The 23,416-nt window shown below is 46.0% G+C and overlaps 1 protein-coding gene across 5 annotated transcripts in view; it reads right to left on the bottom strand.

The window, feature by feature from the left end:
- Positions 1–1,303: 1,303 nt before the first annotated feature.
- The window catches only part of HYAL2 (hyaluronidase 2), a 79,042-nt gene continuing 56,929 nt past the window's right edge, over positions 1,304–23,416 (bottom strand). The window contains exons 1-5 of one of the 5 annotated variants that reach the window (XM_053294898.1): positions 13,512–13,625; positions 12,484–12,656; positions 9,871–10,870; positions 4,463–4,552; positions 1,304–2,741 (exon numbers count right to left, since the gene is read on the bottom strand). In XM_053294898.1, coding sequence (XP_053150873.1) covers positions 2,334–2,741; positions 4,463–4,552; positions 9,871–10,870; positions 12,484–12,497 — 1,512 coding nt within the window. In that variant the 5' untranslated portion in view covers positions 12,498–12,656; positions 13,512–13,625 and the 3' untranslated portion in view covers positions 1,304–2,333. Of the gene's footprint in view, positions 2,742–4,462; positions 4,553–9,870; positions 10,871–12,483; positions 12,657–13,398; positions 13,638–23,416 lie in introns of those variants that run through there. The other 4 variants (XM_053294899.1, XM_053294900.1, XM_053294901.1 and 1 more) reach the window with 4 other exon arrangements.

Below are 23,416 nucleotides of genomic sequence, written 5' to 3'. Positions count from 1 at the left end.
ACTCTGGGCTCCTTGGGAGGAAGAGTGGGATATAAATGTAAATAAATAAATCTTGGAAGGCATGCATGGAGTGCTGGGAAATGTAGCCCTTTCCAGTGTTTTCCCCATAGGGCTCTCTCGCTCTCTCTCTCTCTCTCTCTCTCAGGGCCCTCCCAGTGTGGAGAAAAATGAAGTACAGTGGGAAATGGCTCACACTGGGCTGGTTCACATGAACATCAACCCAAACACATGGAGAGGCCAGGAACATGCCAAGAGCCATAAAGCCATCAACCTTAATCTCATCCTTAAGCCCTGAAAACATCTGTAACAGGCCTGCTTTCCTGCTGTCCTGTAGTAGCCCCATTATGACAGGACCAGTATTCCCTCCAAGGCATAGACACATGTGCCTACGCTCACAAGGTTTGTTTTTTTATGTCCTCTCAGTTAATTTTAGATCCCACTTGGGTTGAATCAGGAAGGCCCCACTCTGAATGCAAGTGCACACACAGTGCCTTGATGCTGCCACCCAGAACACAATCCATTCCACACACACTGGAGAGGACCCCCCCACACCCAACGGAGCACCAGAATTTCACTTGGTTCAGCACCTCAGACAATGCTCCAAGCACAATTTCTATAGAGCCTTAGGCTGTCTCACTGCTATTAGAGGTTAGGAGCCAAAAGAAGAGAGACATTCCTCTAAGTGTCTCAGCTGGGAGAAAGAGCAAAGCAGCAAGAGGTCATCATAGGTTCTGCATCAAAAAGCAGCACAAGGAAACCAGGCCGGTTTGGGGAGGGGGGCAGGGGGAATAACCAGGAAAAAGTCAGGAGGTGGCTGATCCTGGCCCCCTTCCCTGTGCAGTGAATACGACAGCGACACCCAAGCACAGTAGCTTCTCTCTCCCACTCTGGCAGCAGCCTGGTTATGCCAGCCAAATCTCACTGACTGAAGGACACGAAACGGGAAGCCTCAGCTAGGAGACAGCTCCTTGCTGCTCCAAAAGAACTAGCAAGGTTGGGAGGGGGAGTCGAAGGCCAGGCTGGCAGATGGCATTTCTTGAACAGCAGACAAGGAGAGGTGCAGCTCTCTTCATTTGGTCTCCAGTTGCTGGTCACATGCTGAAGGCGGGAAGAGACAAAGGATTGTCAGGCAAGGGGAATGATCTGGTTTGAGCACAGCTGCTAGAGATTCTCTCAGCGGAGAGGAACCAGCACTGTCAAGAGACACGGTTCTGTGACAAAAGGCAAAGGCACCCACAGAGGGGGTGTAATGGAAGGCAGGCCAAATTGTTTTAGGGGTATGAAGGCAAATAAGGTGCACAACTGGAATCTCCTAGCCCATTTATTGGCATAGGGTAATAATAACAAGAAGAAGAAGAAGAAACTCCAGAGCAGTTAGTAAGCTTCCAATACACAACACACCAGCCATTCCCTCTGAGTGTCTTTAATTTTGAGGTAAAACATTTTGGTTTTTCTGTAACAGATACAGGGCTCCAACTTGGTACCAGTCACACATGGTCAGGGAACAGCATTCCCGTTCTCCCCTGGCCCATGGCTGCCCTAATTGAGCAATAAAAACTGCTCACTCCACCCCACCTTCAAAAGTTCCCCCATCAATGTTGTGCTCTCCAGAACAGTTTCTCCCTTTCTCTACCCACTATCCTAAAAGGACATGTAACAGCAGCAATTCATCCTCACTACAGCAGCTCCATCAAACCGCCAGTTCTCCCTAGACCTAAAAATGCTCCAGGACCCCAGTTTTAGAACTGTACCCCTTCCCTCCTTACAACAGAAGAGCGAAGTACTCCCTCTCCAGTCCTGGCAGCCAAGCCCCAGAGCAGAGAATCCCCAAAGCAATGCTGGATGCTGACACTCAGTCCCTCTGCCACACCCAACACCTCCCTCCAAAAACTTGATCCATCCTCCAAGTTCCACTTCCCTTTGGGTAGTTAATCCAAGGCACCATATCGGCTCTTGAGTTGGAGGCACCTCATCAGAGCTTCCAACAGGAACAAGGCAGACCAGTCTATGCTTCACACCAGCCCCTCTGCCAGCTCCTAATACTCTCCTCTCCTCCAGTAGTCCATGCGTCTGTTAATGAAATACTGTCTGTGGGGAGAAGGGTCCTTTTTCCTTGGGCCTCTTAAAGGGCCAGTGGCACACATGGGAGAGGTAGGGCAGTCTCTTAAATAGTAGATCTGCTACATCACTGCTAAATAAGATACAAAAAGAAGAAGTAGAGGCTGGCGGCTCCTATTTCTTCCCTTCTGGCTATCCTTGCTGCCTACTGTACCCCTGCTCCCACTCTGTGCACCAGGAACTAATTTGCGGCCACACAGAATCCAGTTAGTTGCCTAGTGCAAGCAGGCCAGAAGAGCAAGAGTCATCAGCAAGTGGAGTCCCAGGCTACTGCACAGGCAGGGCCTGCTGCCGCCACCCCCTGGAGGGTGCATCTCACATGCTTCCCCATGCCAGCCCTGGTAGCAGTGGCATTGGAAGTGGGTCCTTAGGAAGGCAACATCCTCCTGAGAGAGCTTCCCTTTGGCCACAAGGAGAGGCTTCTGCTGCTCAGACCTATTCTCCTGAATCTGGAAGTTGGCTGGGTTGAGATGGAGGAAGACACTGGAATTGCTGTTTTGGCGCCGGCAGCGCCCATGGCGGCTGCACAAAGTCTGGCTGCAGAGCTGAGCTGCCGTTGTCACATTGATGATGTAACGGCCGAGGTCCTCCTCTATGTAATTCTTAATTACTTGGCAAATTTCCTGCAGAGGAAAGGATACAAAATGAGCGACAGCTACTGGATCAGGTCCAGCAGATAAAGGGCCAGACTAGCAAGTATAAACATAGCAGATACGGCACAGTTAAAAGGGTGAGCAAGGTTAAAGTTCCCCCTCCAATGCTTTTGAAACAAGGATGCAGTTAAAGTGAGAAGGGTTAGAGGGAGAGAAAAACATAAATCTAATGTATCCTCCAATCCATCATTTCAGATTTCTGGTGGAAGAAGGGATAACCAATCCTAAGCCAATGCAAGTTTCCTTGCAAGTAAATTCCATTTATTTCATTGGGGTTTACTTCCAAAGAAGTGTGCAAAGAATTTCTGCTTTGGTATGCTTCAGCATCCTATTCAGTAATGATGATATATCACTTCCTTCTCATAAGGACTGAGTGAGACGATGTTGACACCAGAAAGATACTGTAGCTCAATAGACCTGAAGGATACAATTTTGTTGCTAGGGCTTATGGTTGCTTCACATCCCCTCAGCAAGTCTGCATAAATGGCCTCTCAGAGAAGTCAATTGCCAAGTTCAGGAAGTTTGCATGAATTTGCCTTTGAAGGGCTGTTGCCAGGGGCAGTGTATAAAGGCCACCAAAGGGCTGGTGGCTCCCGAGGACTGCCTTTTGCCCCAAGGCCTTACACACACAGCAAGGTTTAGCCCGGTATTTTCTTGGTACAAAAAGGGCCTCCTAAAGCAGAACCAAGGAGAGAGGGGGAGAGAGAGTCGCACACAGCCTCAGTGTCCAATGTTAAAACTGAAAGCAGCCGTGGGCAGTTACCCCCGTTGTCCATCGAGTGCGTTGCTCCATTTCTGCATCTTTCAAGAGAAACCTCTTTACACTAGGGATGTGCACAAAACAGACTGTGTGTTTCGTTTTGAATTCTAAACAAAATGCAAAATGCTCAAAACAATATCATCAACACAGTGGCCAAGCCAGCTGTTTTGATGAAACAAACTCTAAACATGATGAAACAAACTCTAAACATAGACCAGTCCTCCAAAGTGGGCCAACGCGCTAAGTCCGGGGCGGAGGCCTGTTCAACCTGCTGACCCCAATCAGTAGACCTGCTCTCCCTTCAAAAACAGCCCTCCAAAATGGCTCAAAACGTTTCATCTCAAAACAGGGCATTTTGTTTCAAGCCTGGAACACTCAAAGCAGCCTGCTCTGAGCTCAGACACATCTTGCACATCCCTGCTATGTACCCAGTACTTGCAGAGTGGCAGTCAGTTCAGTTTAGCACTGGGATGTGCCAGTAAGGCCTCCACTGGCCTTATACCCCCTGAAGGAACTAACAGAGAAGTCAAGGAGAAGGCTCTTTGCACCTTGCAAAAAAAAAACAAAAACAAAAAAACACCACCAACCACCACCAAAACAAAAAGTGTCAAAAATAACCTATTAATTCTAGTGCAGGAGGTCACTCCAGTGAGACTTTGCCTCCCCATACTTCCTCACATCATCCTACCAGCACCACAGAATTCTGTCTTTGTCTATTTTCTAAGAGCCCTTTCAAAGAATTTCTAATGCAAGGAGAATGAATTGGGAGAAGCCTCACAAAGAGGGCTTCCTGCTGAATTAGGCAGGACCAAAGAAGCCCCTAACAGGGAAAAGATCAAAGGTTGTATTTAAAAGAGCTACAGGGAACAAGCCCATTTGGGGCTGGTCTCTGCAGGAGACCATGCTGAGCAAGAGGAAAGATTATACTCACCCGACTTCTGGTGTGTTCTGCATCTCCCCAGAAAATAGCACCGGCTGCTCCCAGGGCAGCACTTTCGCCAATGGTAGAGACCAAATCCACCTGCAAGGAAATATCCAGGCAGCTCCATAATCAGTTGAGAGACCCAGCTCAGATTAGGAGGACATTCTGCAGCTCAGAAGCAAATCTATTCCTACTGGTTAATTTCATTTCTTACACAGAGAAAGGGGTGGGGAGGGGGAGGAGTTATAATGGATTTCAACCCAATGGCGAAGAACAAGGTCAATGCACCTTGCAAAACATGCACTGCCTGACAGTGGCAATAGTAATTTCAGGCTGACCAGTTTAAAATCTTGCCTGGTCAACATGTGGGAGGAGAGATCCCTCCTGACACTGCAGAAATGGAAGTTCAGCTCCCTGTATAGGATATACTCACTCTGCTGCAAGCCAATAGCTAGTTACATTTACAAAGAAAGGGTGACAATGAAACACATTGCCCAAACACAGTTCAAGACACTGTGTGGAGGAGAAAGTACCACTGCACTGGTTGTCTTCCTGCTGCTACAGGATGAACTTCAAACATGAATATTATTCCCATGTAAGAAACTATGTGTACAGCATTATAAAGTAGGATGTGCACATCCACACAAAGTGTCTACAAGGTAGGAAGCCCTAGTTGATGGCAGGTTCCCACATACATGCAGCAAGGTGGACATGTATACATTTCCCCGATGCACTTGCCCTGCATGTGTAATTCTCTACAGGGTATTGAAGTTGCTTTATGAAAATACTTTTCAGCAAAGCAACCCCAGCAAGGCTGCTCTTCTAGAACTCACCATGAAGCACAGCATCTCCCAGTACATGCAGCCAATTGTCTGTTTTCCTGGCACCATGGGGGTGGGGAAAGACAGTAGGGGCCCAGCCCCACCCTGCCCTCTGTGCACATTCCAGTCACACCCTGTGCCTTCTCCAGACTCCACAGACATATTTCAGGGCTGGCCTGGCATCCCATATTCTCAAGGAGCTTGATCCAGCAAGTGCCAAGAACAAAGAGGAAGGTTTCTGGGCAGGCAGCACTCCAGAATCAGAGGCCTGGCAACAACCTGAAGGTAGGGAAGGAGAGAAACCAACGCAAAACAAGTATCTGTCTTTTCTCCCAGATGAGGGTTGTTCCTGCACCATCTCAGGAGACGGAACAGTGCTAGCCAGGCTCTCTCAACACCCAGTTTTCACCTTAATTCCAGTCCACAGCTTGTTCTCCGGTCCAGCCCTGTGGGTAGACTATCAGTTGCTTCAGGCAAGTGGATTGCTGTAGCCCAGCCAGCTGGTGCTGATGGCTGGGAAAGCCGATTTCCAAGAAGAAAACATCACATTCTTACACTGTGGTGTTTTCTGAACCCATACAAATCCAGAAGACAAAGGGAGGGGAAGAGAAGTGACTGGGGGGCAATCTCCAGATGCAAGCAACCATGACCTTGTGCCAAGTGGCATACAGTGCAACAGGCTTAGATCTGAGGGGCCAGCTATGGGTGGTGTCGGAGAACAGAAAGGGGCCAATATATAGGGTTATTCTAAAAAAACCCAGAGTGCCGTGATCTTAACCCTGTGCAGAAGCTACCAGTCTTTCTTGATCTTTTTGTTTCAAAAATGGATGCAAGTTCAAAGTCTGCCACCATTCCCTGAGCATCAATGCAGATTAACTGGGAGAGCCTTGGAACAAGGATTTTATTGCTGTTGCTCTGTGTTTTATGTATTTATAGAGGTTTTTAATTTTTAAAAGATCTTTATATTTATCTTTATAGCTCTCCTTTGCGTATTTTAACTATATAGTATTGTAAACAGCTTTGAGATCATTTTAATGAAAAGCGGCATATAATTAATTGATTGATTGATTGATTGATTTAATCTACTTCTTGCAGGCCAAGGGAAAGCCTGAATCCCTGCCATCAGTTCTGCAGAAGAGGTTATCTTCTTGACCATTTCCATCTGTTAGGACACTTCAGACTTTGAACAGAATTGCATACCTGGACATCTGCATGCTGGCCTGGTGAGTGAGTGATCTCTCCATCACATACACCTCCATCTGCCCAAACCCCTCTGTGGCATCCTGCTAACCTTCTCTCTCAGTTTTCTTCTCAGCTTAGAATTGTCAATGTTGTTGCTGTTTTGTTTTTTCAAAATCCCTTTTGTGAGGGCAGGGGATGAGGTAGAGAGTGAGTGGCGTGGAGCACTCCGCTGAATTTCAGAGGCTTATTTTCTTAGCCTGCCTCAGAACAAACCAATGGGCTTTGGTCAAATGGCTAAGTTAGCATACATAAGCCACCTAATGGCACAGCAGGGAAGTAACTTGCCTAGGGAGCAAGAGGTTGCCAGTTCAAATTCCCGCTGGTATGTTTCCCAGACTATGGGAAACACCTATATCGGGCAGCAATGATATAGGAAAGTGCTAAAAGGCATCATCTCATACTGGGCAGGAGGAGGCAATGGCAAACCTCTCCTGTATTCTACCAAAGACAACCACAGGGCTCTGTGGTCACCAGGAGTTGACACTGACTCGATGGTACAACTTTATCTTTATGTTAAAGTAAAGTGTGCCATCAAGTAGATTTCAACTCCTGGTGCCCATAGAGCCCTGTGGTTGTCTTTGGTAGAATCCAGGAGGGGTTTGCCATTGCCTCCTCCTGCACAGTATGAGATGATGCCTTTCAGCATATTCCTAGATCGCTGTTGCCCGATATAGTAGCAGCAGGGATTTGAACCAGCAACCTTCTGCTTGTTAGTCAAGCATTTCCCCGCTGCGCCACTTAAGGTGACATTACCTTTATGTCAGCATAAACAAATTAGAGTCGTTAGAAGTGAACCCATTTCTACCACTGTCACATGGATCACTCTTTCTTCTTCCCAAACCTCAGCCTTCACTTCAGACCAAGCAGAGTTGGGAACCTGGCAGAACTGCCTTTAGAAGCAGGGAAGGAGCCTCTCTCCAGAAGTGGAAGCAATGTCTCAGGCTACCCACACCTAAACAAGAGCAGGTACCAGCCAGGCAGTACAGTCTCAGTACTGGCATAACTTCTATATATGCTAGATTACAACTGCAGATATATTGCCCTTAATTGTTAGAGTCATCCATGGTGCGTAGATGCAAGCAAAATAAAATTTCCATATATTAATAGGGTAGTTAGAGAGAAGGCAGCCAAAACAATAATGCTGCCCATAGCTGAAGGGAAAAGCTATCAGGCTTATTCTACAGACAAGGAGGTCTTTAACCAGTGTGGTTAGAACAGCAATTTTGTTGTCACCAACTGCTACAGAAGGAGCTGTTGCTCCTCACTCAGCTAGACTTTTAGAATCTATATTATTAATTCTCCCTGGTGTGCCTTAGAATGTGCGTCCCGCTGTCTAGCTGATTATCTAGGCAGTGGAGGCGCCTGATTGGTTGAGGCACATCCAGGAGGCAAGTGGCTGGCCCGGCCAGGCCTGGAGGCAAACAGTGGCGGGCCCGGGCCCGGCCACAGAGACAAGTGGTGCGCCCGGCCGCAGAGGAGGAGGGAGGGCAAGAGAGTGGAGAGGGAGGGAAGGGAGAACAGCCGGTCCCAAAGAGTGCACAGATGCTCTGTGTGGGTCGGCTAGTAACTATAATTTTGCTATTCCCTGCCTAAACAAGTTACCATTTATTCAGGCTTCACTTGCACTGTTTACCTGTGGAGCTCTTTCTAGTTAATTTGCATGACTTCCATGCAGCCCAGATAGAAACCTCTATTTACTAGCTTCCATCTGTCCATGGGAAAAGCCAGCCACATAAAGAGCAAGGGCCTGCATTTTTGAGGGTCCAGTCCATACCCCAGGCCACAGATCTTTCCTAAATACTCAGCTGTGAATTTGCTCTTGCCTGTGGTCAGAGGCAAAGCATGAACAGATGACAGGGATTAAGATACATGCAGGTACCACACCTATCTCTGCTTCTCCAAAACAATGATACATGAGTAGCTTTTTTTTTAAAAAGGAAGTGGCAACTGTTGAAATATGACTAAACAGTTTCAAGGCAGCTTGTTTTTTGGCACCTTCCCCACCACCAACCTCCTTACATGATAAAGCAAGATGGTACAGTCCTAAATCAGTGATCTCAGCAGCACATATATGGGCAGGGTAGGAAGGAAGCTCCCCACTGCCCTTGGATGCCTTTCCGGCCATTTTTCATAAGCCCAGCTAGGATAGGGAGATTTTCCCTACCACTTTCACTGTCCCACTCTGGGGGGAAAGTGCCAGTCACCCATACATTCATTCAAATTCAGAGTTTTCAGGTTTTCTAGATTTACCACAAAGCATTCCGAGCCTGAAGTGAGACCCGAGGCACGAGAAAGCAGAAGCAATGCAACTGGGTTTGTTTTTGGCACAGCCGATCAGCATGGACATGTTTGCAACACTACCGCTGAGTAAAAAGTGAAACAGATTTTTCTGAAGCCTGCCTGTTCTCACTAGCAGAACCTACACCAACTGGAGACATCCCCTGATGTAGATCTCAGTGAGACAGAACTAGGTCTGCCCATAAGAACAATTTGAAGCAGAATGTCTGACTTTGCCAACTCTATGTATTCAGCTGTCTTAATGGGCTAGATTATTTCTCCAACCCACAGGCTCCGATCCTTTAGCAAAGTCCTTGGCAAAATGCCACTGATCTAATGGTACTTTCTAGGAGAATTAGGATATCATTAATAATAGCACTTTCCTGAATCAGTGCTGCTACACACACAACCGACAAGAGAGAGATCCAGGAGCAACTGACTCCTTCAACCCTACACACACCTCTTCTTAGGTTTCCATATGCTGGTGGAATTCTTTTCTAAGTCAACAGATAAGGACTGATGTATCCCCCTCTTACCTGCTATTGGACTGTGAGCCCACAAAAGAGACAGAAAACATCTGATGGGATCAGCACCAGGCCTAGTACCACTACTGTCTGGAACTAGTCCAAAGCAATATCTAGGAAGCCAGATCTGCTAAGGCAGGGATTCCCAGACTTGGGTCCCCAGATGTTGCTAGACTACAACTCCCATCATTCCCAATATTTGGCTATTGTGGCAGAGGATTATGGGAGTCAACATCTGGGGAGCCAAGTCTGAGAAGCCCGGTGCTATGGGACTTGTTATTAGAGGTCCAGAGAATGTTTCTCAGTTATTACAGCAGGCCTGCCAAACTGGTGACCCTTCAAGGCAAAAGCAGCCTACTAGCTATGTTTTGTGGCTGCCAGGTGCTGGACATCCCCCACCCACATTTTTGGAGACCCAGGTGGGCAGCAAACAATGTATCTAAGCCTTAGTGGGCAGGCCTGTGCTATAGACTGCTCGTTGAGATGGAACAGCAATCCAACTCCAGATGCCCTGGATGAACTTTCCCTATTCCAACAAAATAGGCTCTTTTACCTCACTTAGGCAATAGAGATCCGTCTGATTTGATTTACGGTTGTAGGTGGGTCTGGTATAGACAAAGACAGGCAGGGCATAGTTATTGTGGTGCTGCTGGGAGATACGCAGGGCCTCTTCAACCCGAGACCTCACGAACTTGCGCGCATTGGTAGTGTTTGCTAGAATCTGATCCAGATAGATGGAAGGATAAAGGGCATTGCTCTCCTTCCAAAGCCAGGACAGACGGTCATTGCGTGTCTTCTCTACATCAGGACAATGACCTGTGTAGCTGTCCTGGTTCTTGTTATAGTCATGGTTGTAACAATCTGGGAAGAGGTAGTAGCCCCACAGCTGCTGGGGCCGAAGGTTCTTGGCATACCGTAGCGTTTCCTTCATGAACTCACGAGCTGAAGCCTCAAACTCATATTGGGCCTCCTTCTTCACTTGCTCCTCTGACAGTCCTGGCCGTCGAGCCAGCACTAGCTGACGGGAGGCATTGCGGTAGATGTCTTTTGCCTGCCAGTTCCGGATCCAGATGGGCCTCCACTCTTCCCAGTCAATGACAGCCAGTCCTTCCTTTGACTCAGAGCGGATGTACTTGCCGATGCTTTCCTTCAACTGGTCTACGTGCTGCATCAAACTGCTGTTCTGTGGGACCCCCCCATTAACTGGCATCTTCTGCCAATCATAGTAGGGATAGAGGCCTAGGCGCTCCTTATAGAAGATAGTCAGGTTCTGGTCCCGAAAACCCTCGTTAGGCGAAGCCTGCACATCAAAAATGCTGAAATTCAGTCGGACTTTGAAGCGAGGCCAGCAGTCCTGGGTTGGCACATTCCAAGCCACAATGAAAGGCCTGCGGGTGAGGATGGGGGGAAATGCAGGCTTCTCGTATTGCCCAGGGGCACCAGCAACAACAGAAAGGAACAGGAGCCATGTCACTGCCAGTGCAGAACCTCCCCGCATCCTCTCTCTCCAAGCTGCTTGGGGACAAGACAACAGATCACAGCCAGAACAAGACCTGTGAAGGGAGGGGGAGGAGGAAAGTAAGAGAGAAGGCACCATTAATGAAGAATAAGGTTCTGTTCAGTCAGCAGTGATGGCTCAAGGCCTCTGTGCACTTGAGGCAGGGTGTCAAATGGCATCCCTTGTGTGCACCCTGCCCCCCCTTTTTTTAAAGCAGGGGGCAGAAGTGCATCTTCCCAATGAATCAGTCATGCTCCAATAATCTGCTGCCTGAGGAAACTGTCTCACCGTGCCTCATGAAAGGGCTACCCCTAAGTATTATAAGCTAAAATTTACCATCTGCAAGGTTTCTAACAGTTCCCTCAAGCTGGACTTTTCTTTCAACAATACCCATCACTTCAGTGGGCTATCACAAGGTGGGGATAAAAAATTGCTCTTCTAGGTTACAACTGAGAAGTTCACGCAAGTGGATGTAAAACCAGTGGAGCAGAGCAAAACGTGTGTGTTTGGAGTAGGCATGCCTATGCTAGAGTCTAGCCTTCACACTGTATCTTAAACAGAAAACATGCCCTTGTTTTCCAGCAAAAAAAAAAAAAAAAAAAAAATTCCCCATACCTCTGCCAGTGACCTCCAGTAATTAATCTCCTCATGAGTCTGAGACCTCAAACAAAGCCCAAATGCATAGCAGGGACAACCAAATAAGCAGCAGAGAGTAGTGCAAACGATGGCAGAGAAGCAACTCAATCCTGTTCCCTGGAGCCCCAAGAATCAGCATGCAGTGACACGTGTTTGGAAAACCACCTCGTTTATTTAAGGGCTTTGGGCCTGCCAGCACCGCAGGGACGCTTCCTAGAAAGGGCAGTTGTTAAAAAGCCCCATTTTGCTTTCTTTCCCCTGAAGGTCCAACATCAACTTAATCAGCATAATCCAAGGCTAACTCACAAAGCTGGAGGGAGAAAGGGCCATTATACAAGCTTTCAGATTGCAGAGCAGCTCTATTGGGCCTCAGTAGTTAATGGGAGAGTAAGCAGAAGAGTTAACCCATCAGGGCCTTCTTAGAGGAAGCTCTTCTTTAGGGGAACCTAACAAGTGCAAGGTCTCAGCTTGGATTCTGTGAGGTACAACTTGTGATGTCCCTTGCCAAGTTGTGATGGCTTCTATCCACCCCCAGCATAGTACTTCCAGTGACTGTTGCTGGTGTGTGTCTTATGTTTCTTTTTAGAATGTGAGCCCTTTGGGGACAGGGAGCCATCTTATTTATTTGTTATTTCTCTTTGTAAACCGCCCTGAGCCATTTTTGGAAGGGCAGTATAGAAATCGAATTATTATTATTATTCTCCAGATCAAAGGAGACTGGAATATCCTTATGCTGTTTTTATTTATTTATGTATTCAGTTTCTATACCACCCTTCCAAAAATGGCTCAGGGAGGTTTACAGAGAGAAATAATAAATAAATAAGATGGCTCCCTGTCCCCAAAGGGCTCACAATCTAAAAAGAAACATCAGATAGACACCAGCAACAGTTACTGGAGGTACAGTGCTGGGGGCGGATTGGGCCAGTTACTCTCCCCCTGCTAAATAATAGATAAATCACCACGTTAAAAGGTGCTTCTTTGCCAAGTTAACAGGATTCATTGAGATCTCGAAGGAAGATGGTGTTTCTTTACCTATCACAGTACATTTCCAATGTTTGCAGCTTTTTGAAGAGAGTTCCTTCGGTTTTACATAAGGCTCAGTGAAGTTCCTCTCCGTGCAACAAGCCACTCTATCTCGAGATTTGTTTTTAAAGGAGGTCAATCCTTTGTTCTCAAACTTTACGTCCTTCTATATACCGAGGCATCTGCATAAGGACAGCACAGCTTTTAACGTTTTCTACAGAACCAGTTCGCAAGGTGAATTCTCCGGGGGAAAGAAAGAGCCTCGTATCAAATAGCATTCGAGAGGAAGAAGGGAAAATGTGGGTGTCAGCAACCGCAGAACTAACAAAGCCTCACAAAAAGGCTAGTCTAAGGCTCTGGAGCAACCAGACAACACTACAGCAGGCAGCAGCTCGGGTGGAAAAGCTTAGCTTAGAAGAGACAAACCACCAAATAAGTTACTTGAGTCTGGTCAGTAGGACAGAGGAAAACAGACTTCCACGTGCTAAAACAAACACCCCAAATCCCAAGCGAAGAAATCTCTCCATTAAGCAAACAGTTCGAAACCGGAATGTTCAGCCAAGATGCAAACCAGAATCCCCGCCATAAAATATACAAGCGGTGCACATAGGAAGGGGCCAGAGGGCGGGGGTGGCGGGGTGGAGAATAATAAGTTCAAGAAAAAGACAGTTTTCCATTTACCGGCTCGACTTTCTCAAACGGCATTTCACCAACTAGGAAGTTTGCCAAGCCAAGCAGGGAAAGGGATCTGCAGTCTTGCAGAAAACTTCTCCTTGCCCAGATACGTTAGAGGACCCGAGAGAGGACCACAGCCACACAGATGGGGTGGGAGGGGGCTACGTTAAGAGTACTAACTAAACACACACACACCCCCCAAGCCCCCTTCTCTTTTTAAAAAGTCTTTCTTCAACTTCAGACACTTACCAGTCAAGCTCTGAACTAGCCCTGCGCGCTGCTAAGCAGCTTCTGCATTGTGTTGCAGTCCTGAGAAAGAAAAAGGGGGGAAGCGCCCTGTACTTTGATCTGTAAAAACTCACCTGGATTCTTAACTCATCACCCCGCTTGCCAGCTTAAGTAAAATATCCTCCTGGGCACAGTGCAACCGCTTCTTAAAGGGCACATGAGCCCAGTACCACCCACCCTGTTCTCCGTCTAGTCAGCTTTTCCTTTAAAAGAGCAGAGTGAGGGACAATCCGATGGCAATTTGAGGAAAGGGGGGAAATTATCCCTCAGGATAAAGGTTACCTTAGAGGTCTGATTGAATTATTTGTACTAAGAAAGAAGTTTGAGCTTCTTTCTAGCTTATTTTCACATTTTTATTTTTAATGGTCAGAAGCAAACATTATAGTGTTTTTACAGAACACTTACGTTCGAACGTTCCCCCTCCTGAGGAGTCACTTGGTACAATCCAGCTTCTTTTTGTACGCCAAGTGCGGCTTACTACTTAAAGGGCCAGGAGCATTTTTAATTGGGGAAGGAGCGTGTAATGTGGTAGAAGGCAAGATGCCAAAAAGTTCGCAGATTTAGTACTGTAAAGACTATGGCAATTGGTCGCCCCAGCAAGCCTGTCCAAAAGAAGATGCTAAATGGATCAGTAGTATGCGAACTTCAATTTCTTCCAAAGCTGTTCTTATCAAGGTATGCACATGGCTTTATTTGAGCCCGAAATTTGCTAGGCTCAGCCTGGAATATCAATGCCGGGATCCAAAGTGAAGGAGAGAGTGCCTTTTCGCATGGGCAGAGTGCACTTCCCTCACAATTTAAACTCACAGTGCACTGCCCACACAACACACTTGCTTTTAGGGAGTAAGGCTTCTAGATCAAAGGATGTGACTTAATCATGTTACCATTTATCAGCATGTATGCTGACTTTCTTTCTTTCTTTCTTTCTTTCTTTCTTTCTTTCTTTCTTTATAATATTTCTATACCACCCAAAACTTGTGTCTCTGGGCAGTTTACAATTAAAATCATTTAAAACATCAAATCAATTAACAATTAAAATTGTTATTCTATAACATGTCATGTGATAGAATAAAAAGATACTGTAATGTCATTTTGATGTATATTCATCACATTTCAGGATGCAGACTTTCAAAAGCACCAGTTGTCATTTCACTGAATTATTTAAATGGTAGAAACACAACTCTGAAGTAGTCTCCAATTTTATAAGAGCAGCAGAAATGCCGATTGTTAACTGCTAAAAAGAAAGTGCGGGGGGAAACAACAATCACTCCATCAATCTCTGGTTGGTTGTACAGTAATTGAGAGATCACTATAGAGACACCTTAAGTGGTGCAGCAGGGAAATGCTTGACTAACAAGCAAAAGGTTGCCAGTTCAAATCCCCGCTGCTACTATATCGGACAGCAGCGATATAAGAAGATGCTGAAAGACATCATCTCATACTGTGCGGGAGGAGGCAATGGTAAACCCCTCCTGTATTCTACCAAAGAAAACCATGGACAGCAGCGATATAAGAAGATGCTGAAAGACATCATCTCATACTGTGCGGGAGGAGGCAATGGTAAACCCCTCCTGTATTCTTCCAAAGAAAACCATGGACAGCAGCGATATAGGAAGATGCTGAAAGACATCATCTCATACTGTGCGGGAGGAGGCAATGGTAAACCCCTCCTATATTCTACCAAAGAAAACCACAGGGCTCTGTGGGAGCTGACTCAACAGCACACTTTACCTTTATAATGTCCAAAATGACATAATATATCCAAATCTGAGATAGCAGAAGAACAATTCAAAACAAATTTATAAAGAGTTGCTTTTTTATTTTTAGTCATGTTTGTAAAAAGAAGATATAATTATTAAATTGGCCCATATGCCCTGCGTACTTTACTCATGCTCAATACTTACTCAATACTAATGCTTAGTATTTTTATCGTGTTTTAGTGCTCAAAAAACTGTACATACAATAACCCTATAAGGCAAGTATTATTATCCCCATATTGCACTTGCAGAGCTGAGACTAAGAGATATGGATGGGCTATGGTCACCAAATGAATTCTTGGCAGAGGAGAAATTTGAATCCAGGCCTTCCTGGTTCACAGCTCAGAATTGCAGCACTTGTCATTTTAGAAACTGAGCACCAGAAATGCTGTAGACAATGGAAAAACTCAGCCTCTCCCCATAACCGGGTGCTATAATGAAGGTAAGAGGCAGGATATGAGTCGGGATTATGGGGAAACTGCTAGGGACTTAATTCTTAGAAAGAGGAACTGTAAAGGAGGACAATGGAAGCCCTTGGCTAATATTGTCTTTCTTCCTCCTCCCCACCCAAAGTCCTGTTAAGAATCTTTGGAGAGATCTTTGCTAGAAAAACCATTTTTTCCAGACAAGAAGTTGCAGCAGGCCTACTGGCTCACCACCCTCCTTCCCACACCATCTCTTAGTGGCAATTGGTATAAGGATTGACTTGGGAGCACTGGCTCTATTATTAAGGCACAAAGCGGTTGTTATGTCCAGAGCTTGGAATCCCTCAGAGCATTCATTTGATTATAGACTGCAGATAAACATCTGCCACAGGAGCAGTGTCGCTTTCACTGAATGGCTATTGTCTTGGGAAGGAGAGGCTTCTTCCCAGGAATGTGCCTGCTGCCTCACAGGGTGGGTTCAGCAACAGCTTCCCCGTGTCCTGGCAACAGGGGCAACCATGCCGGATTCTGGTATTCAAACAATTGGCACATTCCAACCAGCCAGTGCCCTGGAGCTTTTCCAACATGCCACTAGAAATCAGGAGAAACCCCAGCTCTTTATAGCTAGGAGGCCAAATAGCTGGATTTTGTTCAACAATGAAGTCTGGCTCATTTTGCCACACACTGTCCTGCTACAAACACACATCACCAGAAAACATGGCCAATGGGGACTTCCTCCTTTTGGAGGCCAAGGAAAAACACTGCTGAGTGATTACAGCCTGATGAGTTTCAGGGCATTCAGCACTTCTAGAATTGTATTAATATACCTGCCTACCTTTATTTACCTGAATCGAAGACAACTCTGAATTCAAGATGACCCCTTTAAAAAATAAAGGTTAAATACAGATTATACTTGCATTTACTCGAAATGAACAAGACTCTGAACTTAAGACGACCTCCTAATATCAAAAAACTTGGGGGAAAACTAATCTTGGATTCAGGTAAATACATCAACTACACAAGTCAGCATAGTCTACTATAGCTGGAAGAGCCTACATTAGAAATGGCTCTTATCAGTAATGTTCCAGCTCAATCCCCATATGAAACTAATAAGCACTTTAATTTCATTAACAATGAGCCAAGCATAGGGTGCTGCTGAGGTGGAAAGCACATGATAATGTGAAGCAAGCTGCACAGTGAGGCAGTATGCAGGCCAGTTCAGGCAAGAATCACTTCTGGTGGGCGTGCATTCCCATGGCCACGTTATGTTCAGCACACATACAATCTGTATACAGTGCACATACATTGTTGATCTGTACATGTGTATACATGCATACAGCAGTACATGTGATTTGCACCCTACCTTTTTGAAGGGCCCAGTCCCCATGTTGATTTGTAAAATGTAGGCGTGAACAGTCATCCTCATAAAAACATGTACCTGTGTACAGACACCTGTACGTGTATACAACATAATGTGTGACTAGCCCTAAAGTTGTTAAGCACAGTAGCTCTGCCAGTAAAAAAGGTGAGAACTGCACTACATTGTCAGGGTTAGCATAGTGTGTTGGTGTAACAGAAATAAGACCAACCCTGATTCTGCATTGTTCCCCAAAGAGTCCAGCGTACACTTTCCACAATACTGTTGCCAGCCTCACCTCAGATTCTGATGGGGCCTCTCTGTGCTGATTAACCGCTGGAATTCTCTGTGGCATTTGAAATGCTGAGTGTTGCCATCTTCAAGATGAGGAATAGGATTAGCATATAGGGTGAATGTGGTGGGCGGGGGAAGGGGGCAGCTACAGTATTCATTGTATACCCAGGCTGTGAGCAAACCAGCCCTTCTGTTTCTAGGCCTCACACATACTCAGACACTTTTAGCATCTTGTTTTAAGCATCCAAATATGCTGGGAACTTCCCTTTCCATCCTGTATAGGGAGGCTCCCTTGTCTAGGCACTATATTAAGACTTTTGCTAGTACGATATCACCGGGGATGACCAAGAAAACCTGATGATGATGAACAGCACGAGTCAATTAGAGTGAGATTTACAAACTTCCAGAGCCCGAGAAGATAAAGAGATATGTTTGCACAGAGGTACAATGTGTTCAAATATCTGCTGTAGCAGCCTGTTAGGAGCTTCTGACAGCAATGTTGCTGCACAATGACCAGAGTTGCCTTTTTAAAGAATAAATGGCAGAGCTCCTATATTTCTAAGAGCAAGTTGGTACTTTTCACTATTGCCTTAAAATTCATTAAGATTTTTATTAAAATACCAAATTAAGAGATAGAAAGATAGATAGATAGAAGCTTATTCGGTTATTGACCAGCAAACCCAAATTAAGAGTGTGATCTGTGAGCCAGGAAGTTCTGAGTGCAAATATCTCCTCAGCCATGAATCCATTAAGCACAAATTCATTAAGCAAACCACGCTTCTCTCAAGATCAGTTCCTTTCCTGCAAAGGCGGGAGAGTAATAATATGTTAGCGGACGATTGTAAAGATTACTTGCACAATGTATGTGGCCTGTTTTGAATGCTTGAGATGAGCTGTATAAACACTAAGTAAGCAGGGGCGTAGTAGCTATAATTGGACAAAGGGTGGGAGAGGAGGGGACAGCTGTCCGTGGGCCCCTGAGGGAGAGAGGGCTCCCTGGTCCAGCCTGGCAACAGCTTGCTCTTTACTCTCCCCTTGCTGCCTCTCCCAAGGAGCAAGGAAGAGGGCAGGGGCCCAGCTTCACTTTTTGACCCAGGGCTGACTCCAATCTTGCCACACCTCTGCAGGTAAGCATTATTCAATTCATGATGTTGAGCTCAAATGTTTCTGTTGCAAAGGTGAAACAGATCACTTTTGTTGACATTTTGCGCAATTTTGAATTTGTGAAAAAATTCTCTTCAGCTTTACATCCACCCACCACAATCAACACCATCCCTTAGCCCATCTTATTCCCATCTGGAGATGCCAGAGGTATATGAGAGCTTGCCCATCAGTGGTTTAAGAAGATGCTCCTCTGCAGCCCTCCTTTCATCTTTTTCATGACTCCTACTTCTAATTGGGAACCATTGGGAAAGATGGAGGAGGACAGCGAGGAGAGAGGGGAGAGAGCTACAAACAGGGAAGGAATTTCCAATGCAGAGATGAGCTTTGTTTTTGTAGCATACCACCAATCCCATGTTCCTGCAAGTCTCTCATCTGGAATAACCAGAAAGCATGGGATGACTGGGCAGAGGCCTGCAGAAGACAGAGCATCAACCTTTGTCCATTTGTCCCCAATCTGAGATCACTAGTCTGAGAAGAGGGAGGTGGCCACAGATAGCATGCCCATGATTAACCTGGCTTGGTCTGAGACCCACTCTGAACCAAGGTGGCCCAAGACCATTTGGCACCTGAGCTGAGGCACCAAATGCCACCTCATCCCACTCCATGCAGGCTTTAAAGGGAATGGGCGTGGGAGGGGAAGAGACTGCTGGCAGCCTCCTCTCATCATATCACACCCCTTTCGAAGCCTGCAGGGGTTGGATCAGACTTTTACAAGCTTTGAAAGGGGCACAGAGCAATCTGATCCCTGCAGGCTTTGAAGGGGGTGCAGGGTGAGAAGAAGGGCCTTGCCTCTGCTGCAGCAGCCAGATCCTCCTCACTCCTTCTCCAAGGAGGGTGTGGGGAGATGCCCTAGCAGGGCAGGGAAGGGCAATGGCAGAGGACAGCCTGGTGGGCTGGCACACGTAATGGCAGGGAGGCAGCACCTGCCACCCACCACACCATTGTCTGAGGCCAGCACCTCACTGCACCTAATGAGAGGGCCAGCCCTGCTCTAACAAGAGTGCAACTTGTGTTCATGTAGGTGAGCTACATTTGTGTTGGTGGGGAGCTGAAACAATTTGCTTCTTGATGGGGGAAGCTTTCTAAAGCATAGAAGAACCCCTGAGCTACATAATACCCTTCTACACAACTCCAGCTGCAGAGTATGCCAGAGGAGAGGGGTCAGCTGAATACCACAACACATGTCTAGCCAATGTTTCTGGACCCAAAGCCACCTGTTCCAAAGGACAGCCAGCCAGTGCTTCTCCCCAGGCGGAAGGCAGAACTTGGGATGAGAAAGGGGGAACACAAGGGCAGTCCATCTGATCACAGCTCTCCCCTCCTCCCCTGCTTTCTTTCAGAGGGGCCATTATTTGAGGGCTCCTCAAAGGATGGTGCTCTTTCCACTTCATCAGAGGACAAATTCCCAGTGGGATGGAGAGGCTGAATGAATACACTTGAGTAAGGCTGCAAATCTCTTCAGATAAAGGAGTTGCCACAGCCTGCCCTCACAATGGGGCTCTCAAAGGGGGCAGCTAGACTGGGAAGGAGCACAAAGATTTGTCTCACGCAAAGGGGTTGGGAGGAGGCTCCAAAATCCTGGCTGATAAGCACTGAATAAAAAGGTGGCATAAAAGACTTTTGGTATCTGAATTTCTGCATATCTTAGGCTTAGAAAGGCTGTTTTGCAGAATGACCATTTTAATGAGTGACATTCAAACGTGTGCATGTGCACACACACACACACACCACACACACACACGCACAGAGGAACGTACATTCTCATGACTGTAATTCAAGTGTAAACTTGATTTTCTTCAGTTTTCATTAAAACATTCACAAATTACTTCTGAAAACACCCAAGGTTTGTCATATTGCATGCATCCCACCACCTGCTCCCCTCCCATAGGATGACCCAGTCCAAGCCATTTTAATAGAAGAGGAGAAACCCCCAAATTTGGATTGCCTTCCCCAAGAAATAAATAAAAACAGACAGAAAGACAGACAGAAGTTAGGAGGACCCTTTTGTACAAGTTGAAGGCTTAGTTCTCACGGAGGTGGTCATCCAGTGTTTGGGCTGTAGTACAACTGCGGTACCACTTTAGACTGCTGGTGGTTGCTTACATGGTTGATTGCGCCTCCATACAAAGAAATCCCCACATATAGAAAACTAGCATGTCAGGAAGATGTTTGACTAGAAGACTTCCCCCTGACATCTAATTTTCTATGTGGAAATATTTAAAAAAAACAACAGAGAAGCAATTTAATCAGCCCACCTGCAGGCTGAAGAGGTGTAGTCACAGGCTCACCACCTCAGTGCTAAGCCAAAATTATGCCCCCAACCACAGCTTTTGCCTGATCCAAAAAGTTCTTTTTCAGATACAATTATGATACCTTCTCTGCATGTAATTTGTGGTGTAGAAGGGGAATATTTTCACTGTAGATGGATGACTGTGCTGCTGTAAACTCTCCCTTCCCCTTTTCAATCTGGACAGAAGAAGGAAGAAGGCTGCACAGCCTCCAAAGAATTCAAACAAAAAAGCCCTCTACAAAAGGGTCATGAAATGGCAAGGCATTGATGCATTTGTGGGTGTGGTATACTGTAACCTTGGCAACTAGATGAGCACTCCAATACCGGAGTTATTTGACAGGGACACACACAGCTTCCAATGAATTAAAAAGTAAATTAAAATCAACATAATCATGTGAGCATGCATAGTGAGCATGCATACTGGGCACATCTCACACAGAAAACTGAATTAAGTATAATATCCCAAGGGGAAGTTGCATTTTCCTACCTATAATACATTTTTATTTATTTATTACATTTACATTTTATTTTTATTTATTTGTACTTAGAATGCTAGGAAATGCAATCTCTGCAACAGAAACGCAGTCATTAAGGAATACGTGTGCTAAGTGCAGCCAAAGAGGAGCAAATGTGCATTCTTGCACAAGAAACAGATCATTTGGAAAGACTCTTACACCTACCCTTTCTGTACTGTTAATGGAACTGCTCCCAGGGAATTGGTGGGGACCCTCAGCTACGTTTTAGGCTTGTGTGGGGAAATTCCACCTTCAGAATAAATTTGTTCAAAGCTTTGGTCATGAAAAGAACTGAGTGGAGAGGTTAAAGTTCAAAATAAAATGAGGTGTATTGAAGGGTTTTGGGGGTGCAGGAATAGAATAATGGTTAAAGCGCAACAATATTAAAATAATATTGTTGCAAAACCCAACAAGTTACAAAAGACTATGTTACAGCTCACAAAGAGGCAATTTGGCTTGAGTTTCTGAATTAAGTTCACTCAAGGCTGACAAAAGAGAAACAGATAGTATTGGATTTTAGGAGAAATGAAGGAAAAGGGAAGTAGAGTTGTGAAAATAGGCATTATATACTACCTCGCTCCTTCCCAGAGGAACGCTGTGAGCCCTTGCAGCTCGGTCATTACCAAGAGGCTTCTCTCCTCCAAGGAAGGCAGGAAGGCGGGAGTGGGAACCCAGGAACCAGGCAAAGGTCTGGGAGCCAGAGGAAGTTCAGAGTTGGAACAGAATTTCGCAGCCAGGAGTGCTGCACAGACCAGGTTAGGAAAAGGGCCGGTCTGTAGGCGAAAAGTAAAGCAGGAGCGAGAGTCAAGGGAGGGCAAAATGGAGGTGACTATGCTGTAGGAAAAAGATGGTAGATCAGAGGAAGAACCACCTGGTGAATCTGAGGTAGAGGCAGGAGTGACCCAGGAGATACAGAAGACACAGAAAACACATGGATTGATGGTATCTTGATCTCTTATAGGAAAATTCTTGCCCAAGGGCATTATTCTGATCACACCTTGCAAAGGTGGACAATAGGGACAAAGGATAGGATGTAACATTGTTCTATTCAAAAGTGAGTAGTGGACTGATTCTTGGACAAAGGCTAGGGAAGGTCTGAAAGACCCGTGTAGGAAGAAGCAAAATGGACGCATCAAAGATGATCTCTCATGTCTTTTTTAGAATATCTGGGGGTGGCTAAAATGTAAGCAAGCTAGCTTCCTTCACCTCAAGCCAGCCATTAACATACTTGTTAGCAAAGGAGATGACCTGTTGCTTTCCTATTGCTCCTTCCTGAGCAGGTGCTATCTTGACCTGATCCGCTGTGCCAACATAGGGAGAATACTTGGCTGATTCTTTAAAGAATAGCTCTTGATTAAATCATGTCTACTCCAGCTTTCCACCTGTAAGTAATCAGGGGGTGACAGCGCAGGGAGGGCCTCCTGCAGTCCTGTACTTTGAACCTGACCTAAGAGTTCCTTCTCCCAGGCTACGTGCCAAAATGACATGCCCTTTGAGTTCACTACAGGCGAAACAAAAATGGAGATCTCATGGTCCGGTAAGACCCAAAGTGCAAACCAGTAACTACAGGCTTGTAGTTCCAAGTATAGAGGGCTGCTCCTCAGGGGAGCCCCCAAACAGGTTCTCTTTGTAACAGTACCCAGCCTATTTAAATCACATGCTCAGATCCATCCAGCTTCCTTTGAAACATACTATTTAACTAGCTTGAGCTAAGTGCACCAGAACTAATCTCCAGAACTTAGTTTCAGTGCTAAGTCTCAGTTCTGGAACATGTGAAAACAGGTGGATGACCTTGGGCATGTGCAGAGTACATTCTCACCAGCATCCCCCACCCCCTGCTTTTGCATTTAGCAATAGCAATAGCAATAGCACTTACATTTATATACCGCTCTATAGCCGGAGCTCTCTAAGCGGTTTACAATGATTTAGCATATTGCCCCCAACATTCTGGGTACTCATTTTACCGACCTCGGAAGGATGGAAGGCTGAGTCAACCTTGAGCCCCTAGTCAGGATCGAACTTGTAACCTTCTGGTTACAGGGCGGCAGTTTTACCACTGCACCACCAGGGGGTCAAATTTGGCATGCTTAGGAATGTTTCCAGGCCACAGGTAACTCCAGACAGGCTTCAGCCCCACTACCTCTCATTTTTGAGATTCGCTACAGCAAGTAGCACAT

The sequence above is a fragment of the Hemicordylus capensis genome, chromosome 2 (assembly GCF_027244095.1).
Source record: "Hemicordylus capensis ecotype Gifberg chromosome 2, rHemCap1.1.pri, whole genome shotgun sequence".
NCBI lineage: Eukaryota > Metazoa > Chordata > Lepidosauria > Squamata > Cordylidae > Hemicordylus > Hemicordylus capensis.
This window is presented reverse-complemented; position numbering and strand designations above follow the sequence as displayed.